Genomic DNA, 26091 nt, shown 5'->3' with positions numbered 1-26091 from the left:
AAGCCTAAAATAACAAACACAACCAACTCAAACCATCCACTTTTCTCCAACAAATCAGACACACACGTAGATGTATACCAGACAATGAGATAGAAAATGACATTTAAAGTCTAAAGTTTAACAGTTTATATCTGGGGTAAATTTAAAACGTACACCATAAGCCAACATTTATATTTGACTTAAGACAAAAGCATCCGATTTGATAGGGCCATTCTCCGTTTAATTAGCTGTTTTGTTATTTCACATTAACCCCCCCTAAAACGTCACTACTATTGCAAATTCCTTGACCGAGACTTGTCTGCATACTTCTTGGTGATTCAGAATATGAATGGGGACCCCATGCAATTCAGTCACTTCAAAACAATAAAACCAAGGTGTTAGTTAATATGCTTGGAGCATTTTATGCACATTGTGGAATATTCCATTGGATTTATGCACCTTAGTCAAACACCTTCAGACAAGACCACTCGATTTTCAACGTTTATATCAATTCATAGTTCACAATCATTGAACAAGCTAACTACAACAAAATGCCAGTCAATTTTTCTTGTAATAATAGTGAATTATAAACATTAAATATTGTAAACTCAAAACATTCAATCAGATTACTTAATAATGATTCTTTATTTCAATAATTGAAACACCCCATCTAGTAGTCAAGCATGTGGACATTTACAGACCAGCCTAATTTTGTGGTGCACCAGTTTTGAGATAAGATGTGATAAAAGCCTTAGCCAGTACAAAACCTTAACTTCCCCAACAATTTACAGATTTTAAAACACAGCAAAACTATTGATGAATACACTCAAGCTTTCAATTAATAGGTTATGGGTGTTAGGAGTTTCCAAAGTTAAAAATAATTCACAAAGAAAATGTCAATGATAGTAAGGGCACTACTTACTTCTCTATTTTCAAGTTGTCTCTTTATCTTGATTGAGCGGTGGGTGTATAACTGGGTAATGATGTTGATGATGGATTAAGTCCACTCACACACTAATTCCTCATAGCATTTGCCTCATCAGCAAGTGACCCAATTACACCCAAGAGTTAAGAGACTACACACTGTGTATAACCTGACTGTATTGTAGTCAATTAGATGCTTGTGCTGTGGAGGTTTGGCCTGTAATCATGGTTAATAGTAAATACCATAACGTTTTGAGGTCCCCTTGGACTAAAGTGGAACACTCCACAGTTATGAGGATTACTGCAGGTACAGTAGGTAGTTCATGGTGTGGAGTGTATCAGGAATAAACTGGAATAGTTCACTGTGAGGAGAGGTGGGGTTCTTGTTTAGTTCCTGTCCCCCACCTTCAGTACCGTTGAGATGAACTGTTCCTGTAGGACCTCTCTGTCCAGATGTCGCCCTGTAGAGGTGAGGGGGGATACAAAGGATGACTTGGTCATGCTTTATTGAGTAAAGCATTGAAGAATGCATGAACACACACACACACACACACACACAGCTGACCTATGAAGACGAGGCGGTTGACCCTTGGCTCCTCCCCCCACACCTGTGGGGTCTCATCCAGCTCGTAGAGTTCATGGACCCCCTGCAACATCACCTGGTTGGCTTTACCTGCGATGGACACGATCCCCTAGGATAGCCAACACACACACTATCATTCAGACTGAGACATAACTAAAGTGTCCAGAAATCAATACACACAAAGGGCTGAATCCTAACTTGAAATCTGCTGCCATATCAAATGTTTGTCCAATAACATCTCCCATTTACATCAATGAATGCATGCTTTACATGGAAGGCGTACTGCAAATAAATGTACACTGTATTACCACAGGGATGCCTATTGAAAACCACCGACAGAGGCTGAACTATGTGTTTCACCTTCAAGCGAATGACCTTCATGGGAAGTCCGGCTTTGTTCTTGAATGCTTTCTCCCACAGAAGATCCTGGAAAGAAGCAAGCTCTTGTAAAACAGAATGTTTCTGATGTGAAAAGATGAAGTTTATTTTGTTATGGACCTTATAGTCTTCATGAGAATGACCAGCTTTAAAAACAATGAGAGTTGTGTTTCCATCTTCTGATGAACCAGTGATTTTAGGAGGCACGTCAAACTCATGTTGGCAGAAAAGAAACTTCCATTGTAATGAACATGCTGAATAACAGTGTTAATGTGTATGCTAACCTGGATGAAGACATTCAAAAAGTCCTCTGAGAGACTCCCAGCTACCTCAAATGTCACCGTCAGAATACTCTGGAGAGGAAGAACCCATACAGCACAGGGTTAAAATTGTTGCATTTTTTGAAGCGTAAAAGCAACTAAACGTAAACTAGCTTTTGTGCTTGAAATTATTGCTCTGAAACAGACTCTCTTCGGAAAACAAAATCTTTGTATGCATATTGCAAAACAAAATAAAAATCCTACAATTCATATCAATAGAAACTGCTTAAGGAAAGTGCATCATAGTTAAATGGAACCAGCATTCTTAACCATTCAACCCAATGGTATTGTCACAGCACATTTTAAGTGCTGCTGATGACTGTCAACGAACGCATAAAAAAGCTCAACTCTATCGAACACCGTAAACCAGCTGACACCCTTCTTTATCCCACCACCCCTCCCTCCCTCCCTCTCTTCCCTGTATACTTCCTTACAGCATAACAAGGGCACTTAGCAGATATTTAGGGCATTGTGTGGGAGTGTTAAGGTTACACACTTCCTTTTTTATTTGGTATAACAACAGAAAAACAGCGCTCTCATTAGCATGAAAAGAGCAACTTGGGGGAGGGGGGGTTGGACCTACGGGGGAAGAAGGGGGGTACAAGGGCGGTTTAGCTTCATGCGGGAAAGGAGACCTGGCAAAAACAGATGACAATGCAGCCATTAAACCCATCGTGAGGTGCAAACAACATGACTGAAGAGTGAAGTACAATGCCAAACCAAGCCAGTCTAATTATACCTATGAGCAGACTACCCCAGTGTTTCCCCTAATGATGGATTGTGAGGCAGGATAATCAGGACGGATGTCTTTTGGGTCGCAGACTAAAAATGTATGCTGGTTTACTTGGTGCGTCACAAGCCGACTTCAAAAGCTTTAAAATGGGCCTCAGCACAAAAACTGTAGAGCAGGGTAGGGACTTTTCACTAGTGTGTCAGCCCCTGAAGGCATTAGGGACCACGCTCTGCCCCAGGACTGTCTCTCTGGCCCACTGCATACAGAGCAGGCCTGGGGCCTGGGGCCGATCCCATTACAATACAGGGGGTGAACACAAATGTAATTAATACATTGAAAAATCGCCCATTATTTTCTACTTTTCACCTCCTGAATTGAAATATAATTGACCGTAACCCTGTGGTTGTTGATTACACAACGACTGCTCATTCCTTTTCTATAAAACGCCTGACTCTGGGCAGTCGATGAAAAAAACTAGACCAAAAATATATTGTTCAAGATACGGATAGAGCAAGCATAATCAAAGCACAACATTACTTTCAGGAATCAGCGTTGACACTCATTACATCCTTACCTTGTCCAGATGTGGTCTTGTGGTTTTCACAAGCTGTAGCTTTTCTGCCAAGCTGTGAGATAAAGAACAAAAGGTTTGAAGTGTTTCTGTAATATCTTTGTTTACATGACAACTAACCATGCAGACACATGGCTTACTCTTCAATCTGGAAGCATCTACCTGTGAAATGAATATTGTATTTCTAGAGTTTGTTAACCATTCTGTGGTTTTATATGGCTACATGAAGAAAGTTATTTTCCGATGTCAAGGAGTACAGCAATGAAAAGTTGTAGTGTCAACACTTACAAAATAGGTTGTATACATGATTGGTTTGTGTGTGTGTGTGTGTTGGGGCATTTGAAGAGAGAGGAGATCGGCTGTAGACCCCGAACCCCCGTCACGTTGTCCCTCCACCTACCCCCCTTGACCCCTCAAGGAGGACAAACGATGTCCAGCAGCTTTAGCCCTCTCTGCTGCTAGTGCCACACATGTGGACCGGCGGGGGGTCGCTTCAAACAGCCAGCGTGTGCTCTGGGGGGCCAGAGGGGGGAGGAAGGCAGGGGAAAGGGCCTATCTGTGTACTTAGATGACTCTCCTCAGGGACCATCACACACACACACACACACACACACACACACACACACACACACACACACACACACACACACACACACAGAGCGAGCTCTAATCCTCTGCAGCTGGATGGGAGAAGAGAAAACACCAGTGACTGCATTCATGTGAAGAGAGGTTTACCACCAATGACTCCATTCATGTGTTGGAGCTTTTACTGCTGTTTTACTGTGGTAACAATGAGGAACCCCCTATGGTACTACAATACACCAACCCCTCTATAGCCTGGGCCCTTCATTACAGGGAAACATGGTCAACAACAACACCTCTGTACAGGCTGCTGCACTGCCATGTTTAGAAGGGCAGTGCAGCAGCTCATAACTACTGTAACCACAGAAACCTTTTCAGAGTAGAGAGTGGTTCAGAATGGAGTTGAGAGTGGTTTAGAATAGAGTTGAGAGTGGCTTAGAATGGGGTTGAGAGTGGTTTAGAATGGGGTTGAGAGTGGTTTAGAATGGGGTTGAGAGTGGTTTAGAATGGAGTTGAGAATGGAGTTGAGAGTGGCTTAGAATGGAGTTGAGAGAGGCTTAGAATGTGGTTGAGAGTGGCTTAGAGTGGTTTAGAATGTGGTTGAGAGATGGTTTAGAATGTGGTTGAGAAGGGTTTAAAATGGAGTTGAGAGGGGTTTAGAATGTGGTTGAGAGGGGTTTAGAATGTGGTTGAGAGTGGTATAGAATGTGGATAAGAGTGTTTTAGAATGGAGTTGAGAATGGAGTTGAGAGTGGTTTAGAATGGAGTTGAGAGTGGTTTAGAATGGAGTTGAGAGAGGCTTAGAATGTGCTTGAGAGTGGTTTAGAATGTGCTTGAGAGTGGTTTAGAATGTGATTGAGAGTGGTTTAGAATGGAGTTGAGAGTGGTTTAGAATGGAGTTGAGAGTGGTTCAGAATGGAGTTGAGAGTGGTTTAGAATGGAGTTGAGTGTGGTTCAGAATGAAGTTGAGAGTGGTTTAGAATGGAGTTGAGTGTGGTTTAGAATGGAGTTGAGAGTGGCTTAGAGTGGTTTAGAATGTGGTTGAGAGATGGTTTAGAATGTGGTTGAGAAGGGTTTAAAATGGAGTTGAGAGGGGTTTAGAATGTGGTTGAGAGGGGTTTAGAATGTGGTTGAGAGTGGTATAGAATGTGGATAAGAGTGTTTTAGAATGGAGTTGAGAGTGGTTTAGAATGGAGTTGAGAGTGGTTTAGAATGGAGTTGAGAGTGGTTTAGAATGGGGTTGAGAGTGGTTTAGAATGGAGTTGAGAGTGGTTTAGAATGTGGTTGAGAGTGGTTTAGAATGGAGTTGAGAGTGGTTTAGAATGGAGTTGAGAGTGGTTTAGAATGGGGTTGAGAGTGGTTTAGAATGGAGTTGAGAGTGGTTTAGAAGGAGATGTGAGAGTGGTTTGAATGTGGGAGGTTTAGAATGTGATATAGTGGTTTAGAATGGAGTTGAGTGTGGTTTAGAATGTGGTTGAGAGTGGTTTAGAATGGAGTTGAGAGTGGTTTAGAATGGAGTTGAGAGTGGTTTAGAATGGGGTTGAAAGTGGTTTATAATGGAGTTGAAAATGGAGTTGAGAGTGGTTTAGAATGGAGTTGAGTGTGGTTTAGAATGGAGTTGAGAGTGGCTTAGAATGGGGTTGAGAGTGGTTTAGAATGGGGTTGAGAGTGGTTTAGAATGGGGTTGAGAGTGGTTTAGAATGGAGTTGAGAATGGAGTTGAGAGTGGCTTAGAATGGAGTTGAGAGTGGTTTAGAATGTGGTTGAGAGATGGTTTAGAATGTGGTTGAGAAGGGTTTAAAATGGAGTTGAGAGGGGTTTAGAATGTGGTTGAGAGGGGTTTAGAATGTGGTTGAGAGTGGTATAGAATGTGGATAAGAGTGTTTTAGAATGGAGTTGAGAATGGAGTTGAGAGTGGTTTAGAATGGAGTTGAGAGTGGTTTAGAATGGGGTTGAGAGTGGTTTAGAATGGAGTTGAGAGTGGTTTAGAATGTGGTTGAGAGTGGTTTAGAATGTGGTTGAGTGGTTTAGAATGTGATATAGTGGTTTAGAATGGAGTTGAGTGTGGTTTAGAATGTGGTTGAGAGTGGTTTAGAATGGAGTTGAGAGTGGTTTAGAATGGAATTGTGAATGGAGTTGAGAGTGTTTTAGAATGTGGATGAGAGTGGTTTAGATTGTGGTTGAGAGTGGTTTAGAATGTGGTTGAGAGCGGTATAGAATGGAGTGGAGAACAGAGTTTAGAGTGGTTTAGAATGGAGTTGAGAATGTGGTTGAGAGTGGTTTAGAATGTGGTTACGACTGGATTAGAATGTGGTTGAGAGTGGTTTAGAATGGAGTTGAGAATGGAGTTGAGAGTGGTTTAGAATAGAATTGAGAGTGGTTTAGAATGGAGTTGAGAGTGGTTTAGAATGGAGTTGAGAGTGGTTCAGAATGGAGTTGAGAGTGGTTTAGAATGGAGTTGAGTGTGGTTCAGAATGAAGTTGAGAGTGGTTTAGAATGGAGTTGAGTGTGGTTTAGAATGGAGTTGAGAGTGGCTTAGAGTGGTTTAGAATGTGGTTGAGAGATGGTTTAGAATGTGGTTGAGAAGGGTTTAACATGGAGTTGAGAGGGATTTAGAATGTGGTTGAGAGGGGTTTAGAATGTGGTTGAGAGTGGTATAGAATGTGGATAAGAGTGTTTTAGAATGGAGTTGAGAATGGAGTTGAGAGTGGTTTAGAATGGAGTTGAGAGTGGTTTAGAATGGAGTTGAGAGTGGTTTAGAATGGAGTTGAGAGTGGTTTAGAATGGGGTTGAGAGTGGTTTAGAATGGAGTTCAGAGTGTTTTAGAATGTGGTTGAGAATGATTTAGAATGGAGATGAGAGTGGTATAGAATTAAGATGAGAGTGATTTAGAATGTGGTTGAGTGGTTTAGAATGTGATATAGTGGTTTAGAATGGAGTTGAGTGTGGTTTAGAATGTGGTTGAAAGTGGTTTATAATGGAGTTGAAAATGGAGTTGAGAGTGGTTTAGAATGGAATTGTGAATGGAGTTGAGAGTGTTTTAGAATGTGGATGAGAGTGGTTTAGATTGTGGTTGAGAGTGGTATAGAATGTGGTTGAGAGCGGTTTAGATGGAGTTGAGAATGGCATAGAATGGAGTTGAGTGGTTTAGAATGTGGTTGAGAATGGAGTTGAGAATGTAGTTGAGAGCGGTTTAGAATGGAGTTGAGAGTGGTTTAGAATGTAGTTGAGAGTGGATTAGAATGTGGTTGAGAGTGGTTTAGAATGTATTTAAGAGTGGTTTAGAATGTGGTTGAGAGCGGTTTAGAATGGAGTTGAGAGGGGTTTAGAATGTGGTTGAGAGGGGTTTAGAATGTGGTTGAGAGTGGTATAGAATGTGGATAAGAGTGTTTTAGAATGGAGTTGAGAATGGAGTTGAGAGTGGTTTAGAATGGAGTTGAGAGTGGTTTAGAATGGAGTTGAGAGTGGTTTAGAGTGGGGTTGAGAGTGGTTTAGAATGGAGTTGAGAGTGGTTTAGAATGGAGTTGAGAGTGGTTTAGAATGGGGTTGAGAGTGGTTTAGAATGGAGTTGAGAGTGGTTTAGAATGGGGTTGAGAATGATTTGGAATGGAGATTAGAGTGGTATAGAATTAAGTTGAGAGTGGTTTAGAATGTGGTTGAGTGGTTTAGAATGTGATATAGTGGTTTAGAATGGAGTTGAGTGTGGTTTAGAATGTGGTTGAGAGTGTTTTAGAATGGGGTTGAAAGTGGTTTATAATGGAGTTGAAAATGGAGTTGAGAGTGGTTTAGAATGGAATTGTGAATGGAGTTGAGAGTGTTTTAGAATGTGGATGAGAGTGGTTTAGATTGTGGTTGAGAGTGGTATAGAATGTGGTTGAGAGCGGGTTTAGAATGTGGTTGAGAATGGAGTTGAGAATGTAGTTGAGAATGTAGTTGAGAGTGGTTTAGAATGGAGTTGAGAGTGGTTTAGAATGTAGTTGAGAGTGGTTTAGAATGTGGTTGAGAGTGGTTTAGAATGGAGTTGAGAGTGGTTTAGAATGGAGTTGAGTGTGGTTCAGAATGAAGTTGAGAGTGGTTTAGAATGGAGTTGAGAGTGGTTTAGAATGGAGTTGAGAACGGAGTTGAGAGGTGTTTAGAATGTGGTTGAGAGTGATTTAGAATGGAGTTGAGTGGTTTAGATGGAGTTGAGAGTGGTTTAGAAAAGAGTTGAGAGTGGTTTAGAATGTGGTTGAGAGTGGTTTAGAATGGAGTTGAGAATGGTTTAGAATGGAGTTGAGAGTGGTATAGAATTAAGTTGAGAGTGGTTTAGAATGTGGTTGAGTTGTTTAGAATGTGATATAGTGGTTTAGAATGGAGTTGAGTGTGGTTTAGAATGTGGTTGAGAGTGGTTTAGAATGAAGTTGAGAGTGGTTTAGAATGGAGTTGAGTGTGGTTTAGAATGGAGTTGAGAGTGGTTTAGAGTGGTTTAGAATGTGGTTGAGAGTGGTTTAGAATGGAGTTGAGAATGGTTTAGAATGAAGTTGAGAGTGGTATAGAATGAAGTTGAGAGTGGTATAGAATGGAGTTGAGAGTGGTATAGAATGGAGTTGAGAGTGGTTTAGAATGGAGTTGAGAGTGGTTTAGAATGGGGTTGAGAGTGGTTTAGAATGGAGTTGAGAATGGAGTTGAGAGTGGCTTAGAATGGAGTTGAGAGTGGTTTAGAATGTGGTTGAGAGTGATTTAGAATGGAGTTGAGAGTGGTTTAGAATGGAGTTGAGAGTGGTTTAGAATGGAGTTGAGTGTGGTTCAGAATGAAGTTGAGAGTGGTTTAGAATGGAGTTGAGTGTGGTTTAGAATGGAGTTGAGAGTGGTTTAGAGTTGTTTAGAATGTGGTTGAGAGTGGTTTAGAATGGAGTTGAGAATGGTTTAGAATGAAGTTGAGAGTGGTATAGAATGAAGTTGAGAGTGGTATAGAATGGAGTTGAGAGTGGTATAGAATGGAGTTGAGAGTGGTTTAGAATGGAGTTGAGAGTGGTTTAGAATGGGGTTGAGAGTGGTTTAGAATGGAGTTGAGAATGGAGTTGAGAGTGGCTTAGAATGGAGTTGAGAGTGGTTTAGAATGTGGTTGAGAGTGATTTAGAATGGAGTTGAGAGTGGTTTAGAATGGAGTTGAGAGTGGTTTAGAATGGAGTTGAGTGTGGTTCAGAATGAAGTTGAGAGTGGTTTAGAATGGAGTTGAGTGTGGTTTAGAATGGAGTTGAGAGTGGTTTAGAGTGGTTTAGAATGTGGTTGAGAGATGGTTTAGAATGTGGTTGAGAAGGGTTTAAAATGGAGTTGAGAGGGGTTTAGAATGTGGTTGAGAGGGGTTTAGAATGTTGTTGAGAGTGGTATAGAATGTGGATAAGAGTGTTTTAGAATGGAGTTGAGAATGGAGTTGAGAGTGGTTTAGAATGGAGTTGAGAATGGTTTAGAATGGAGTTGAGAGTGGTATAGAATTAAGTTGAGAGTGGTATAGAATGAAGTTGAGAGTGGTTTAGAATGGAGTTGAGAGTGGTATAGAATGGAGTTGAGAGTGGTTTAGAATGGGATTGAGAGTGGTTTAGAATGGAGTTGAGAATGGAGTTGAGAGTGGCTTAGAATGGAGTTGAGAGTGGTTTAGAATGTGGTTGAGAGTGATTTAGAATGGAGTTGAGAGTGGTTTAGAATGGAGTTGAGAGTGGTTTAGAATGGAGTTGAGAGTGGTTTAGAATGGAGTTGAGTGTGGTTCAGAATGAAGTTGAGAGTGGTTTAGAATGGAGTTGAGTGTGGTTTAGAATGGAGTTGAGAGTGGTTTAAAGTGGTTTAGAATGTGGTTGAGAGATGGTTTAGAATGTGGTTGAGAAGGGTTTAAAATGGAGTTGAGAGGGGTTTAGAATGTGGTTGAGAGGGGTTTAGAATGTGGTTGAGAGTGGTATAGAATGTGGATAAGAGTGTTTTAGAATGGAGTTGAGAATGGAGTTGAGAGTGGTTTAGAATGGAGTTGAGAGTGGTTTAGAATGGGGTTGAGAGTGGTTTAGAATGGAGTTGAGAGTGGTTTAGAATGGAGTTGAGAGTGATTTAGAATGGAGTTGAGAGTGGTTTAGAATGGGGTTGAGAGTGGTTTAGAATGGAGTTGAGAGTGGTTTAGAATGTGGTTGAGAATGATTTAGAATGGAGATGAGAGTGGTATAGAATTAAGTTGAGAGTGGTTTAGAATGTGGTTGAGTGGTTTAGAATGTGATATAGTGGTTTAGAATGGAGTTGAGTGTGGTTTAGAATGTGGTTGAGAGTGGTTTAGAATGGAGTTGAGAGTGGTTTAGAATGGAGTTGAGAGTGGTTTAGAATGGGGTTGAAAGTGGTTTATAATGGAGTTGAAAATGGAGTTGAGAGTGGTTTAGAATGGAGTTGAGTGTGGTTTAGAATGGAGTTGAGAGTGGCTTAGAATGGGGTTGAGAGTGGTTTAGAATGGGGTTGAGAGTGGTTGAGAATGGAGTTGAGAATGGAGTTGAGAGTGGCTTAGCATGGAGTTGAGAGAGGCTTAGAATGTGGTTGAGAGTGGTTTAGAATGTGATTGAGAGTGGTTTAGAATGGAGTTGAGAGTGGTTTAGAATGGAGTTGAGAGTGGTTTAGAATGGAGTTGAGTGTGGTTCAGAATGAAGTTGAGAGTGGTTTAGAATGGAGTTGAGTGTGGTTTAGAATGGAGTTGAGAGTGGCTTAGAGTGGTTTAGAATGTGGCTGAGAGATGGTTTAGAATGTGGTTGAGAAGGGTTTAAAATGGAGTTGAGAGGGGTTTAGAATGTGGTTGAGAGGGGTTTAGAATGTGGTTGAGAGTGGTATAGAATGTGGATAAGAGTGTTTTAGAATGGAGTTGAGAGTGGTTTAGAATGGAGTTGAGAGTGGTTTAGAATGGAGTTTAGAGTGGTTTAGAATGGGATTGAGAGTGGTTTAGAATGGAGTTGAGAGTGGTTTAGAATGTGGTTGAGAGTGGTTTAGAATGGAGTTGAGAGTGGTTTAGAATGTGGTTGAGAATGATTTAGAATGGAGATGAGAGTGGTATAGAATTAAGTTGAGAGTGGTTTAGAATGTGGTTGAGTGGTTTAGAATGTGATATAGTGGTTTAGAATGGAGTTGAGTGTGGTTTAGAATGTGGTTGAGAGTGGTTTAGAATGGAGTTGAGAGTGGTTTAGAATGGAGTTGAGAGTGGTTTAGAATGGGGTTGAAAGTGGTTTATAATGGAGTTGAAAATGGAGTTGAGAGTGGTTTAGAATGGAATTGTGAATGGAGTTGAGAGTGTTTTAGAATGTGGATGAGAGTGGATTAGATTGTGGTTGAGAGTGGTTTAGAATGGAGTTGAGAATGGAGTTGAGAGTGGTTTAGAATGGAATTGAGAGTGGTTTAGAATGGAGTTGAGAGTGGTTTAGAATGGAGTTGAGAGTGGTTCAGAATGGAGTTGAGAGTGGTTTAGAATGGAGTTGAGTGTGGTTCAGAATGAAGTTGAGAGTGGTTTAGAATGGAGTTGAGTGTGGTTTAGAATGTGGTTGAGAATGATTTAGAATGGAGATGAGAGTGGTATAGAATTAAGATGAGAGTGATTTAGAATGTGGTTGAGTGGTTTAGAATGTGATATAGTGGTTTAGAATGGAGTTGAGTGTGGTTTAGAATGTGGTTGAAAGTGGTTTATAATGGAGTTGAAAATGGAGTTGAGAGTGGTTTAGAATGGAATTGTGAATGGAGTTGAGAGTGTTTTAGAATTTTGATGAGAGTGGTTTAGATTGTGGTTGAGAGTGGTATAGAATGTGGTTGAGAGCGGTTTAGATGGAGTTGAGAATGGCATAGAATGGAGTTGAGTGGTTTAGAATGTGGTTGAGAATGGAGTTGAGAATGTAGTTGAGAGCGGTTTAGAATGGAGTTGAGAGTGGTTTAGAATGTAGTTGAGAGTGGATTAGAATGTGGTTGAGAGTGGTTTAGAATGTATTTAAGAGTGGTTTAGAATGTGGTTGAGAGCGGTTTAGAATGGAGTTGAGAGGGGTTTAGAATGTGGTTGAGAGGGGTTTAGAATGTGGTTGAGAGTGGTATAGAATGTGGATAAGAGTGGTTTAGAATGGAGTTGAGAGTGGTTTAGAATGGAGTTGAGAGTGGTTTAGAGTGGGGTTGAGAGTGGTTTAGAATGGAGTTGAGAGTGGTTTAGAATGGAGTTGAGAGTGGTTTAGAATGGGGTTGAGAGTGGTTTAGAATGGAGTTGAGAGTGGTTTAGAATGGGGTTGAGAATGATTTGGAATGGAGATTAGAGTGGTATAGAATTAAGTTGAGAGTGGTTTAGAATGTGGTTGAGTGGTTTAGAATGTGATATAGTGGTTTAGAATGGAGTTGAGTGTGGTTTAGAATGTGGTTGAGAGTGGTTTAGAATGGGGTTGAAAGTGGTTTATAATGGAGTTGAAAATGGAGTTGAGAGTGGTTTAGAATGGAATTGTGAATGGAGTTGAGAGTGTTTTAGAATGTGGATGAGAGTGGTTTAGATTGTGGTTGAGAGTGGTATAGAATGTGGTTGAGAGCGGTTTAGAATGTGGTTGAGAATGGAGTTGAGAATGTAGTTGAGAATGTAGTTGAGAGCGGTTTAGAATGGAGTTGAGAGTGGTTTAGAATGTAGTTGAGAGTGGTTTAGAATGTGGTTGAGAGTGGTTTAGAATGGAGTTGAGAGTGGTTTAGAATGGAGTTGAGTGTGGTTCAGAATGAAGTTGAGAGTGGTTTAGAATGGAGTTGAGAGTGGTTTAGAATGGAGTTGAGAACGGAGTTGAGAGGTGTTTAGAATGTGGTTGAGAGTGATTTAGAATGGAGTTGAGTGGTTTAGATGGAGTTGAGAGTGGTTTAGAAAAGAGTTGAGAGTGGTTTAGAATGTGGTTGAGAGTGGTTTAGAATGGAGTTGAGAATGGTTTAGAATGGAGTTGAGAGTGGTTTAGAATGGGGTTGAGAGTGGTTTAGAATGGAGTTGAGAATGGAGTTGAGAGTGGCTTAGAATGGAGTTGAGAGTGGTTTAGAATGTGGTTGAGAGTGATTTAGAATGGAGTTGAGAGTGGTTTAGAATGGAGTTGAGAGTGGTTTAGAATGGAGTTGAGTGTGGTTCAGAATGAAGTTGAGAGTGGTATAGAATGAAGTTGAGAGTGGTATAGAATGAAGTTGAGAGTGGTTTAGAATGGAGTTGAGAGTGGTATAGAATGGAGTTGAGAGTGGTTTAGAATGGGATTGAGAGTGGTTTAGAATGGAGTTGAGAATGGAGTTGAGAGTGGCTTAGAATGGAGTTGAGAGTGGTTTAGAATGTGGTTGAGAGTGATTTAGAATGGAGTTGAGAGTGGTTTAGAATGGAGTTGAGAGTGGTTTAGAATGGAGTTGAGTGTGGTTCAGAATGAAGTTGAGAGTGGTTTAGAATGGAGTTGAGTGTGGTTTAGAATGGAGTTGAGAGTGGTTTAGAGTGGTTTAGAATGTGGTTGAGAGATGGTTTAGAATGGGGTTGAGAAGGGTTTAAAATGGAGTTGAGAGTGGTTTAGAATGGGGTTGAGAGTGGGTTTAGAATGGAGTTGAGAGTGGTATAGAATGGAGTTGAGAGTGGTTTTAGAATGGAGTTGAGAGTGGTTTAGAATGGGGTTGAGAGTGGTTTAGAATGGAGTTGAGGTTATTTAGAATGGAGTTGAGAGTGGTTTAGAATGGAGTTGAGAGTGGTTTAGAATGTGGTTGAGAGTGATTTAGAATGGAGTTGAGAGTGGTTTAGAATGGAGTTGAGAGTGGTTTAGAATGGAGTTGAGAGTGGTTTAGAATGGAGTTGAGAGTGGTTTAGAATGGAGTTGAGAGTGGTTTAGAATGGAGTTGAGAGTGGTTTAGAGTGGTTTAGAATGTGGTTGAGAGTGGTTTAGAATGTGGTTGAGAGTGGTTTAGAATGGAGTTGAGAGTGGTTTAGAATGGAGTTGAGAGTGGTTTAGAATGGAGTTGAGAGTGGTTTAGAATGGAGTTGAGAGTGGTTTAGAATGGAGTTGAGAGTGGTTTAGATGGAGTGAGGTTTAGAATGTGGTTGAGAGTGGTTTAGAATGGAGTTGAGAATGGTTTAAAATGGAGTTGAGAGTGGTTTAGAATGGAGTTGAGAGTGGTATAGAATGAAGTTGAGAGTGGTTTAGAATGGAGTTGAGAGTGGTTTAGAATGGAGTTGAGAGTGGTTTAGAATGGGGTTGAGAGTGGTTTAGAATGGAGTTGAGAATGGAGTTGAGAGTGGCTTAGAATGGAGTTGAGAGTGGTTTAGAATGTGGTTGAGAGTGATTTAGAATGGAGTTGAGAGTGGTTTAGAATGGAGTTGAGAGTGGTTTAGAATGGAGTTGAGAGTGGTTAGAATGGAGTTGAGAGTGGTTTAGAATGGAGTTGAGTGTGGTTTAGAATGGAGTTGAGAGTGGTTTAGAATGGAGTTGAGTGTGGTTCAGAATGGAGTTGAGAGTGGTTTAGAATGAAGTTGAGAGTGGTTTAGAATGGAGTTGAGAGTGGTTTAGAATGGAGTTGAGAGTGGTATAGAATGAAGTTGAGAGTGGTTTAGAATGGGATTGAGAGTGGTTTAGAATGGAGTTGAGAATGGAGTTGAGAGTGGTTTAGAATGGAGTTGAGAGTGGTTTAGAATGTGGTTGAGAGTGGTTTAGAATGGAGTTGAGAGTGGTTTAGAATGGAGTTGAGAGTGGTTTAGAATGGAGTTGAGTGTGGTTTAGAATGGAGTTGAGAGTGGTTTAGAATGGAGTTGAGTGTGGTTTAGAATGGAGTTGAGAGTGGTTTAGAGTTGTTTAGAATGTGGTTGAGAGTGGTTTAGAATGAAGTTGAGAGTGGTATAGAATGGAGTTGAGAGTGGTATAGAATGGAGTTGAGAGTGGTATAGAATGGAGTTGAGAGTGGTTTAGAATGGAGTTGAGAGTGGTTTAGAATGGGGTTGAGAGTGGTTTAGAATGGAGTTGAGAGAATGGAGTTGAGAGTGGTTTAGAATGGAGTTGAGAGTGGTTTAGAATGTGGTTGAGAGTGGTTTAGAATGGAGTTGAGAGTGGTTTAGAATGGAGTTGAGAGTGGTTTAGAATGGAGTTGAGAGTGGTTTAGAATGAAGTTGAGAGTGGTTTAGAATGGAGTTGAGAGTGGTTTAGAATGGAGTTGAGAGTGGTTTAGAGTGGTTTAGAATGTGGTTGAGAGTGGTTTAGAATGTGGTTGAGAAGGGTTTAAAATGGAGTTGAGAGGGGTTTAGAATGTGGTTGAGAGGGGTTTAGAATGTTGTTGAGAGTGGTATAGAATGTGGATAAGAGTGTTTTAGAATGGAGTTGAAGTGGTTTAGAATGGAGTTGAGAGTGGTTTAGAATGGAGTTGAGAGTGGTTTAGAATGGAGTTGAGAGTGGTATAGAATGAAGTTGAGAGTGGTATAGAATGGAGTTGAGAGTGGTTTAGAATGGAGTTGAGAGTGGTATAGAATGGAGTTGAGAGTGGTTTAGAATGGGATTGAGAGTGGTTTAGAATGGAGTTGAGAATGGAGTTGAGAGTGGCTTAGAATGGAGTTGAGAGTGGTTTAGAATGTGGTTGAGAGTGATTTAGAATGGAGTTGAGAGTGGTTTAGAATGGAGTTGAGAGTGGTTTAGAATGGAGTTGAGAGTGGTTTAGAATGGAGTTGAGTGTGGTTCAGAATGAAGTTGAGAGTGGTTTAGAATGGAGTTGAGAGTGGTTTAGAATGGAGTTGAGAGTGGTTTAAAGTGGTTTAGAATGTGGTTGAGAGATGGTTTAGAATGTGGTTGAGAAGGGTTTAAAATGGAGTTGAGAGGGGTTTAGAATGTGGTTGAGAGGGGTTTAGAATGTGGTTGAGAGTGGTATAGAATGTGGATAAGAGTGTTTTAGAATGGAGTTGAGAATGGAGTTGAGAGTGGTTTAGAATGGAGTTGAGAGTGGTTTAGAATGGGGTTGAGAGTGGTTTAGAATGGAGTTGAGAGTGGTTTAGAATGGAGTTGAGAGTGGTTTAGAATGGAGTTGAGAGTGGTTTAGAATGGGGTTGAGAGTGGTTTAGAATGGAGTTGAGAGTGGTTTAGAATGTGGTTGAGAATGATTTAGAATGGAGATGAGAGTGGTATAGAATTAAGTTGAGAGTGGTTTAGAATGTGGTTGAGTGGTTTAGAATGTGATATAGTGGTTTAGAATGGAGTTGAGTGTGGTTTAGGTTTGGTTTAGAATGGAGTTGAGAGGTTTTAGAAGGGTAGAAAGGGTTAGAATGGAGTTGAGAGTGGCTTAGAATGGGGTTGAGAGTGGTTTAGAATGGGGTTGAGAGTGGTTGAGAATGGAGTTGAGAATGGAGTTGAGAGTGGCTTAGCATGGAGTTGAGAGAGGCTTAGAATGTGGTTGAGAGTGGTTTAGAATGTGCTTGAGAGTGGTTTAGAATGTGATTGAGAGTGGTTTAGAATGGAGTTGAGAGTGGTTTAGAATGGAGTTGAGAGTGGTTTAGAATGGAGTTGAGTGTGGTTTCAGAATGAAGTTGAGAGTGGTTTAGAATGGAGTTGAGTGTGGTTTAGAATGGAGTTGAGAGTGGCTTAGAGTGGTTTAGAATGTGGCTGAGAGATGGTTTAGAATGTGGTTGAGAAGGGTTTAAAATGGAGTTGAGAGGGGTTTAGAATGTGGTTGAGAGGGGTTTAGAATGTGGTTGAGAGTGGTATAGAATGTGGATAAGAGTGTTTTAGAATGGAGTTGAGAGTGGTTTAGAATGGAGTTGAGAGTGGTTTAGAATGGAGTTGAGAGTGGTTTAGAATGGGATTGAGAGTGGTTTAGAAATGGAGTTGAGAGTGGTTTAGAATGTGGTTGAGAGTGGTTTAGAATGGAGTTGAGAGTGGTTTAGAATGTGGTTGAGACTGATTTAGAATGGGGTTGAGAGTGGTATAGAATTGAGTTGAGAGTGGTTTAGAATGTGGTTGAGTGGTTTAGAATGTGATATAGTGGTTTAGAATGGAGTTGAGTGTGGTTTAGAATGTGGTTGAGAGTGGTTTAGAATGGAGTTGAGAGTGGTTTAGAATGGAGTTGAGAGTGGTTTAGAATGGAGTTGAGAGTGGAGTTGAGAGTGGTTTAGAAATGGAGTTGAGAGTGGTTTAGAATGGAGTTGAGAGTGGTTTAGAATGGAGTTGAGAGTGGATAGAATGGAGTTGAGAGTGGTATAGAATGGAGTTGAGAGTGGTATAGAATGGAGTTGAGAGTGGTTTAGAATGGGATTGAGAGTGGTTTAGAATGGAGTTGAGAATGGAGTTGAGAGTGGTTTAGAATGGAGTTGAGAGTGGTTTAGAATGTGGTTGAGAGTGGTTTAGAATGGAGTTGAGAGTGGTTTAGAAATGGAGTTGAGAGTGGTTTAGAAATGGAGTTGAGAGTGGTTTAGAATGGAGTTGAGAGTGGTTTCAGAAATGGAGTTGAGAGTGGTTTAGAATGGAGTTGAGTGTGGTTTAGAATGGAGTTGAGAGTGGCTTAAAGTGGTTTAGAATGTGGTTGAGAGATGGTTTAGAATGTGGTTGAGAAGGGTTTAAAATGGAGTTGAGAGGGGTTTAGAATGTGGTTGAGAGGGGTTTAGAATGTGGTTGAGAGTGGTATAGAATGTGGATAAGAGTGTTTTAGAATGGAGTTGAGAATGGAGTTGAGAGTGGTTTAGAATGGAGTTGAGAGTGGTTTAGAATGGTTGAGAGTGGTTTAGAATGGAGTTGAGAGTGGTTTAGAAATGGAGTTGAGAGTGGTTTAGAATGGAGTTGAGAGTGGTTTAGAATGGGGTTGAGAGTGGTTTAGAAATGGAGTTGAGAGTGGTTTAGAATGTGGTTGAGAATGATTTAGAATGGAGATGAGAGTGGTATAGAATGTTGAGAGTGGTTTAGAATGTGGTTGAGTGGTTTAGAATGTGATATAGTGGTTTAGAATGGAGTTGAGTGTGGTTTAGAATGTGGTTGAGAGTGGTTTAGAATGGAGTTGAGAGTGGTTTAGAATGGAGTTGAGAGTGGTTTAGAATGGGGTTGAAGTGGTTTATAATGGAGTTGAAATGGAGTTGAGAGTGGTTTAGAATGGAGTTGAGTGTGGTTTAGAATGGAGTTGAGAGTGGTTTAGAATGTGGTTGAGAGTGGTTTAGAATGGGGTTGAGAGTGGTTGAGAATGGAGTTGAGAATGGAGTTGAGAGTGGTTAGAATGGAGTTGAGAGAGGTTAGAATGTGGTTGAGAGTGGTTTAGAATGGTTGAGAGTGGTTTAGAATGTGATTGAGAGTGGTTTAGAATGGAGTTGAGAGTGGTTTAGAATGGAGTTGAGAGTGGTTTAGAATGGAGTTGAGTGTGGTTTAGAATGAAGTTGAGAGTGGTTTAGAAATGGAGTTGAGTGTGGTTTAGAATGGAGTTGAGAGTGGCTTAGAGTGGTTTAGAATGTGGTTGAGAGATGGTTTAGAATGTGGTTGAGAAGGGTTTAAAATGGAGTTGAGAGGGGTTTAGAATGTGGTTGAGAGGGGTTTAGAAATGTGGTTGAGAGTGGTATAGAATGTGGATAAGAGTGTTTTAGAATGGAGTTGAGAGTGGTTTAGAATGGAGTTGAGAGTGGTTTAGAATGGAGTTGAGAGTGGTTTAGAATGGGATTGAGAGTGGTTTAGAATGGAGTTGAGAGTGGTTTAGAATGGAGTTGAGAGTGGTTTAGAATGGAGTTGAGAGTGGTTTAGAATGTGGTTGAGAATGATTTAGAATGGAGATGAGAGTGGTATAGAATTAAGTTGAGAGTGGTTTAGAATGTGGTTGAGTGGTTTAGAATGTGATATAGTGGTTTAGAATGGAGTTGAGTGTGGTTTAGAAATGTGGTTGAGAGTGGTTTAGAATGGAGTTGAGAGTGGTTTAGAATGGAGTTGAGAGTGGTTTAGAATGGGGTTGAAAGTGGTTTATAATGGAGTTGAAAATGGAGTTGAGAGTGGTTTAGAATGGATGTGAATGGAGTTGAGAGTGTTTTAGAATGTGGATGAGAGTGGATTAGATTGTGGTTGAGAGTGGTTTAGAAATGGAGTTGAGAATGGAGTTGAGAGTGGTTTAGAATGGAATTGAGAGTGGTTTAGAATGGAGTTGAGAGTGGTTTAGAATGGAGTTGAGAATGGTTTAGAATGGAGTTGAGAGTGGTATAGAATGAAGTTGAGAGTGGTTTAGAATGAAGTTGAGAGTGGTTTAGAATGGAGTTGAGAGTGGTTTAGAATGTGGTTGAGAGTGATTTAGAATGGAGATGAGAGTGGTATAGAATTAAGTTGAGAGTGGTTTAGAATGTGGTTGAGTGGTTTAGATTGTGGTTGAAAGTGGTTTATAATGGAGTTGAAAATGGAGTTGACAGTGGTTTAGAATGGAATTGTGAATGGAGTTGAGAGTGTTTTAGAATGTGGATGAGAGTGGTTTAGATTGTGGTTGAGAGTGGTATAGAATGTGGTTGAGAGCGGTTTAGATGGAGTTGAGAATGGCATAGAATGGAGTTGAGTGGTTTAGAATGTGGTTGAGAATGGAGTTGAGAATGTAGTTGAGAGTGGATTAGAATGTGGTTGAGAGTGGTTTAGAATGTATTTGAGAGTGGTTTAGAATGTGGTTGAGAGCGGTTTAGAATGGAGTTGAGAGTGGTTTAGAAATGTGGTTGAGAGTGGTTTAGAATGGAGTTGAGAGGGGTTTAGAATGTGGTTGAGAGGGGTTTAGAATGTGGTTGAGAGTGGTATAGAATGATGGATGAGAGTGGTTTAGAATGGAGTTGAGAGTGGTTTAGAATGGAGTTGAGAGTGGTTTAGAATGGGGTTGAGAGTGGTTTAGAATGGAGTTGAGAGTGGTTTAGAAATGGAGTTGAGAGTGGTTTAGAATGGGGTTGAGAGTGGTTTAGAATGGAGTTGAGAGTGGTTTAGAATGGGGTTGAGAGTGGTTTAGAATGGAGATTAGAGTGGTATAGAATTGAGTTGAGAGTGGTTTAGAATGTGGTTGAGAGTGGTTTAGAATGTGATATAGTGGTTTAGAATGGAGTTGAGTGTGGTTTAGAATGGAGTTGAGAGTGTTTTAGAATGGGGTTGAAAGTGGTTTATAATGGAGTTGAGAAATGGAGTTGAGAGTGGTTTAGAATGGAATTGTGAATGGAGTTGAGAGTGGTTTAGAATGTGGAGTTGAGAGTGGTTTAGAATGTGGTTGAGAGTGGTTTAGAATGGGGTTGAGAGTGGTTTAGAATGGAGTTGAGAGTGGAGTTCAGAATGAAGTTGAGAGTGGTTTAGAATGGAGTTGAGAGTGGTTTAGAATGGAGTTGAGAGTGGTTTAGAATGGAGTTGAGAGTGGTTTAGAATGGAGTTGAGAGTGGTTTAGAATGGAGTTGAGAGTGGTTTAGAATGAAGTTGAGAGTGTTTAGAATGGAGTTGAGAGTGGTTTAGAATGGAGTTGAGAAATGGAGTTGAGAGGGGTTTAGAATGTGGTTGAGAGTGATTTAGAATGGAGTTGGAGTGGTTTAGAAATGGAGTTGAGAGTGGTTTAGAAATGGAGTTGAGAGTGGTTTAGAATGTGGTTGAGAGTGGTTTAGAATGGAGTTGAGAGTGGTTTAGAATGGAGTTGAGAGTGGTATAGAATTAAGTTGAGAGTGGTTTAGAATGTGGTTGAGTTGTTTAGAATGTGGTTGAGAGTGGTTTAGAATGGAGTTGAGAGTGGTTTAGAATGGAGTTGAGAGTGGTTTAGAATGGGGTTGAGAGTGGTTTAGAATGGAGTTGAGAATGGAGTTGAGAGTGGCTTAGAATGGAGTTGAGAGTGGTTTAGAAATGTGGTTGAGAGTGGTTTAGAATGGAGTTGAGAGTGGTTTAGAATGGAGTTGAGAGTGGTTTAGAAATGGAGTTGAGAGTGGTTTAGAATGGAGTTGAGAGTGGTTTAGAATGGAGTTGAGAGTGGTATAGAATGGAGTTGAGAGTGGTTTAGAATGGAGTTGAGAGTGGTATAGAATGGAGTTGAGAGTGGTTTAGAATGGGATTGAGAGTGGTTTAGAATGGAGTTGAGAATGGAGTTGAGAGTGGCTTAGAATGGAGTTGAGAGTGGTTTAGAAATGTGGTTGAGAGTGATTTAGAATGGAGTTGAGAGTGGTTTAGAATGGAGTTGAGAGTGGTTTAGAATGGAGTTGAGAGTGGTTTAGAATGGAGTTGAGAGTGGTTCAGAATGAAGTTGAGAGTGGTTTAGAATGGAGTTGAGTGTGGTTTAGAATGGAGTTGAGAGTGGTTTAGAAGTGGTTTAGAATGTGGTTGAGAGATGGTTTAGAATGTGGTTGAGAAGGGTTTAAAATGGAGTTGAGAGGGGTTTAGAATGTGGTTGAGAGGGGTTTAGAAATGTGGTTGAGAGTGGTATAGAATGTGGATAAGAGTGTTTTAGAATGGAGTTGAGAATGGAGTTGAGAGTGGTTTAGAATGGAGTTGAGAGTGGTTTAGAATGGGGTTGAGAGTGGTTTAGAAATGGAGTTGAGAGTGGTTTAGAATGGAGTTGAGAGTGGTTTAGAATGGAGTTGAGAGTGGTTTAGAATGGGGTTGAGAGTGGTTTAGAATGGAGTTGAGAGTGGTTTAGAATGTGGTTGAGAATGATTTAGAATGGAGATGAGAGTGGTATAGAAATAAGTTGAGAGTGGTTTAGAATGTGGTTGAGTGGTTTAGAATGTGATATAGTGGTTTAGAATGGAGTTGAGTGTGGTTTAGAATGTGGTTGAGAGTGGTTTAGAATGGAGTTGAGAGTGGTTTAGAATGGAGTTGAGAGTGGTTTAGAATGGGGTTGAAAGTGGTTTATAATGGAGTTGAAAATGGAGTTGAGAGTGGTTTAGAATGGAGTTGAGTGTGGTTTAGAATGGAGTTGAGAGTGGCTTAGAATGGGGTTGAGAGTGGTTTAGAATGGGGTTGAGAGTGGTTGAGAATGGAGTTGAGAATGGAGTTGAGAGTGGCTTAGCATGGAGTTGAGAGAGGCTTAGAATGTGGTTGAGAGTGGTTTAGAATGTGCTTGAGAGTGGTTTAGAATGTGATTGAGAGTGGTTTAGAATGGAGTTGAGAGTGGTTTAGAATGGAGTTGAGAGTGGTTTAGAATGGAGTTGAGTGTGGTTCAGAATGAAGTTGAGAGTGGTTTAGAATGGAGTTGAGTGTGGTTTAGAATGGAGTTGAGAGTGGCTTAGAGTGGTTTAGAATGTGGCTGAGAGATGGTTTAGAATGTGGTTGAGAAGGGTTTAAAATGGAGTTGAGAGGGGTTTAGAATGTGGTTGAGAGGGGTTTAGAATGTGGTTGAGAGTGGTATAGAATGTGGATAAGAGTGTTTTAGAATGGAGTTGAGAGTGGTTTAGAATGGAGTTGAGAGTGGTTTAGAATGGAGTTGAGAGTGGTTTAGAATGGGATTGAGAGTGGTTTAGAATGGAGTTGAGAGTGGTTTAGAATGTGGTTGAGAGTGGTTTAGAATGGAGTTGAGAGTGGTTTAGAATGTGGTTGAGAATGATTTAGAATGGAGATGAGAGTGGTATAGAATTAAGTTGAGAGTGGTTTAGAATGTGGTTGAGTGGTTTAGAATGTGATATAGTGGTTTAGAATGGAGTTGAGTGTGGTTTAGAATGTGGTTGAGAGTGGTTTAGAATGGAGTTGAGAGTGGTTTAGAATGGAGTTGAGAGTGGTTTAGAATGGGGTTGAAAGTGGTTTATAATGGAGTTGAAAATGGAGTTGAGAGTGGTTTAGAATGGAATTGTGAATGGAGTTGAGAGTGTTTTAGAATGTGGATGAGAGTGGATTAGATTGTGGTTGAGAGTGGTTTAGAATGGAGTTGAGAATGGAGTTGAGAGTGGTTTAGAATGGAATTGAGAGTGGTTTAGAATGGAGTTGAGAGTGGTTTAGAATGGAGTTGAGAGTGGTTCAGAATGGAGTTGAGAGTGGTTTAGAATGGAGTTGAGTGTGGTTCAGAATGAAGTTGAGAGTGGTTTAGAATGGAGTTGAGTGTGGTTTAGAATGGAGTTGAGAGTGGCTTAGAGTGGTTTAGAAATGTGGTTGAGAGATGGTTTAGAATGTGGTTGAGAAGGGTTTAATATGGAGTTGAGAGGGGTTTAGAATGTGGTTGAGAGGGGTTTAGAATGTGGTTGAGTGGTTTAGAATGTGATAAAGTGTTTAGAATGGAGTTGAGAGTGGTTTAGAATGGAGTTGAGAGTGGTTTAGAATGGAGTTGAGAGTGGTTTAGAAATGGAGTTGAGACTGGTTTAGAATGGAGTTGAGAGTGGTTTAGAATGGAGTTGAGAGTGGTTTAGAATGGGGTTGAGAGTGGTTTAGAATGGAGTTGAGAGTGGTTTAGAATTAAGATGAAAGTGGTTTAGAATGTGGTTGAGTGGTTTAGAATGTGATATAGTGGTTTAGAATGGAGTTGAGTGTGGTTTAGAATGTGGTTGAAAGTGGTTTATAATGGAGTTGAAAATGGAGTTGAGAGTGGTTTAGAATGGAATTGTGAATGGAGTTGAGAGTGTTTTAGAATGTGGATGAGAGTGGTTTAGATTGTGGTTGAGAGTGGTATAGAATGTGGTTGAGAGCGGTTTAGATGGAGTTGAGAATGGCATAGAATGGAGTTGAGTGGTTTAGAATGTGGTTGAGAATGGAGTTGAGAATGTAGTTGAGAGCGGTTTAGAATGGAGTTGAGAGTGGTTTAGAATGTAGTTGAGAGTGGTTTAGAATGTGGTTGAGAGTGGTTTAGAATGGAGTTGAGAGTGGTTTAGAATGGAGTTGAGAGTGGTTTAGAATGTAGTTGAGAGTGGTTTAGAATGTGGTTGAGAGTGGTTTAGAATGGAGTTGAGAGTGGTTTAGAATTAAGATGAAAGTGGTTTAGAATGTGGTTGAGTGGTTTAGAATGTGATATAGTGGTTTAGAATGGAGTTGAGTGTGGTTTAGAATGTGGTTGAAAGTGGTTTATAATGGAGTTGAAAATGGAGTTGAGAGTGGTTTAGAATGGAATTGTGAATGGAGTTGAGAGTGTTTTAGAATGTGGATGAGAGTGGTTTAGATTGTGGTTGAGAGTGGTATAGAATGTGGTTGAGAGCGGTTTAGATGGAGTTGAGAATGGCATAGAATGGAGTTGAGTGGTTTAGAATGTGGTTGAGAATGGAGTTGAGAATGTAGTTGAGAGCGGTTTAGAATGGAGTTGAGAGTGGTTTAGAATGTAGTTGAGAGTGGTTTAGAATGTGGTTGAGAGTGGTTTAGAATGGAGTTGAGAGTGGTTTAGAATGGGGTTGAGAGTGGTTTAGAATGGAGTTGAGAGTGGTTTAGAATGTGGTTGAGAATGATTTAGAATGGAGATGAGAGTGGTATAGAATTAAGTTGAGAGTGGTTTAGAATGTGGTTGAGTGGTTTAGAATGTGATATAGTGGTTTAGAATGGAGTTGAGTGTGGTTTAGAATGTGGTTGAGAGTGGTTTAGAATGGAGTTGAGAGTGGTTTAGAATGGAGTTGAGAGTGGTTTAGAATGGGGTTGAAAGTGGTTTATAATGGAGTTGAAAATGGAGTTGAGAGTGGTTTAGAATGGAATTGTGAATGGAGTTGAGAGTGTTTTAGAATGTGGATGAGAGTGGTTTAGATTGTGGTTGAGAGTGGTTTAGAATGGAGTTGAGAATGGAGTTGAGAGTGGTTTAGAATGGAGTTGAGAGTGGTTTAGAATGGAGTTGAGAGTGGTTTAGAATGGAGTTGAGAGTGGTTTAGAATGGAGTTGAGAGTGGTTTAGAATGGAGTTGAGTGTGGTTCAGAATGAAGTTGAGAGTGGTTTAGAATGGAGTTGAGTGTGGTTTAGAATGGAGTTGAGAGTGGCTTAGAGTGGTTTAGAATGTGGTTGAGAGATGGTTTAGAATGTGGTTGAGAAGGGTTTAAAATGGAGTTGAGAGGGGTTTAGAATGTGGTTGAGAGGGGTTTAGAAATGTGGTTGAGAGTGGTATAGAATGTGGATAAGAGTGTTTTAGAATGGAGTTGAGAATGGAGTTGAGAGTGGTTTAGAATGGAGTTGAGAGTGGTTTAGAAATGGAGTTGAGAGTGGTTTAGAATGGAGTTGAGAGTGGTTTAGAATGGAGTTGAGAGTGGTTTAGAATGGAGTTGAGAGTGGTTTAGAATGGAGTTGAGAGTGGTTTAGAATGGGGTTGAGAGTGGTTTAGAATGGAGTTGAGAGTGGTATAGAATTAAGTTGAGAGTGGTTTAGAAATGTGGTTGAGTGGTTTAGAATGTGATAGAGTGGTTTAGAATGGAGTTGAGTGTGGTTTAGAAATGTGGTTGAAAGTGGTTTATAATGGAGTTGAAAATGGAGTTGAGAGTGGTTTAGAATATTGAATGGAGTTGAGAGTGTTTAGAATGTGGATGAGAGTGGTTTAGATTGTGGTTGAGAGTGGTATAGAATGTGAGTTGAGAGTGGTTTAGAAATGTGGTTGAGAATGGAGTTGAGAATGTAGTTGAGAGCGGTTTAGAAATGGAGTTGAGAGTGGTTTAGAATGTAGTTGAGAGTGGTTAGAATGTGGTTGAGAGTGGTTTAGAAATGTAGGTTGAGAGTGGTTTAGAATGTGGTTGAGAGTGGTTTAGAAATGGAGTTGAGAGGGGTTTAGAATGTGGTTGAGAGGGGTTTAGAATGTGGTTGAGAGTGGTATAGAATGTGGATAAGAGTGTTTTAGAATGGAGTTGAGAATGGAGTTGAGAGTGGTTTAGAATGGAGTTGAGAGTGGTTTAGAATGGAGTTGAGAGTGGTTTAGAATGGAGTTGAGAGTGGTTTAGAATGGAGTTGAGAGTGGTTTAGAATGGGGTTGAGAGTGGTTTAGAATGGAGTTGAGAGTGGTTTAGAATGTGGTTGAGAATGATTTAGAATGGAGATGAGAGTGGTATAGAAATAAGTTGAGAGTGGTTTAGAATGTGGTTGAGTGGTTTAGAATGTGATATAGTGGTTTAGAATGGAGTTGAGTGTGGTTTAGAATGTGGTTGAGAGTGGTTTAGAATGGAGTTGAGAGTGGTTTAGAATGGAGTTGAGAGTGGTTTA

General features: G+C 40.4%; 1 protein-coding gene across 2 annotated transcripts in view; it reads right to left on the bottom strand.

The window, feature by feature from the left end:
- Positions 1-467: 467 nt before the first annotated feature.
- LOC121581850 (COBW domain-containing protein 1) overlaps positions 468-26091 on the bottom strand; it is a 94356-nt gene continuing 68732 nt past the window's right edge. For both annotated transcript variants that reach the window (XM_041897226.2, XM_041897225.2), the window contains exons 12-16: positions 3492-3543; positions 2149-2217; positions 1847-1912; positions 1469-1595; positions 468-1364 (exon numbers count right to left, since the gene is read on the bottom strand). In XM_041897226.2, the coding sequence (XP_041753160.1) occupies positions 1291-1364; positions 1469-1595; positions 1847-1912; positions 2149-2217; positions 3492-3543 (388 nt within the window). In that variant the 3' untranslated portion in view covers positions 468-1290. The remainder of the gene's footprint in view (positions 1365-1468; positions 1596-1846; positions 1913-2148; positions 2218-3491; positions 3544-26091) is intronic.

The sequence above is a fragment of the Coregonus clupeaformis genome, chromosome 18 (assembly GCF_020615455.1).
Source record: "Coregonus clupeaformis isolate EN_2021a chromosome 18, ASM2061545v1, whole genome shotgun sequence".
Taxonomy (NCBI): Eukaryota; Metazoa; Chordata; class Actinopteri; order Salmoniformes; family Salmonidae; genus Coregonus; species Coregonus clupeaformis.
The sequence above is the reverse complement of the archived record's forward strand: the minus strand, read 5'-3'. Positions and strand labels throughout refer to the sequence as shown.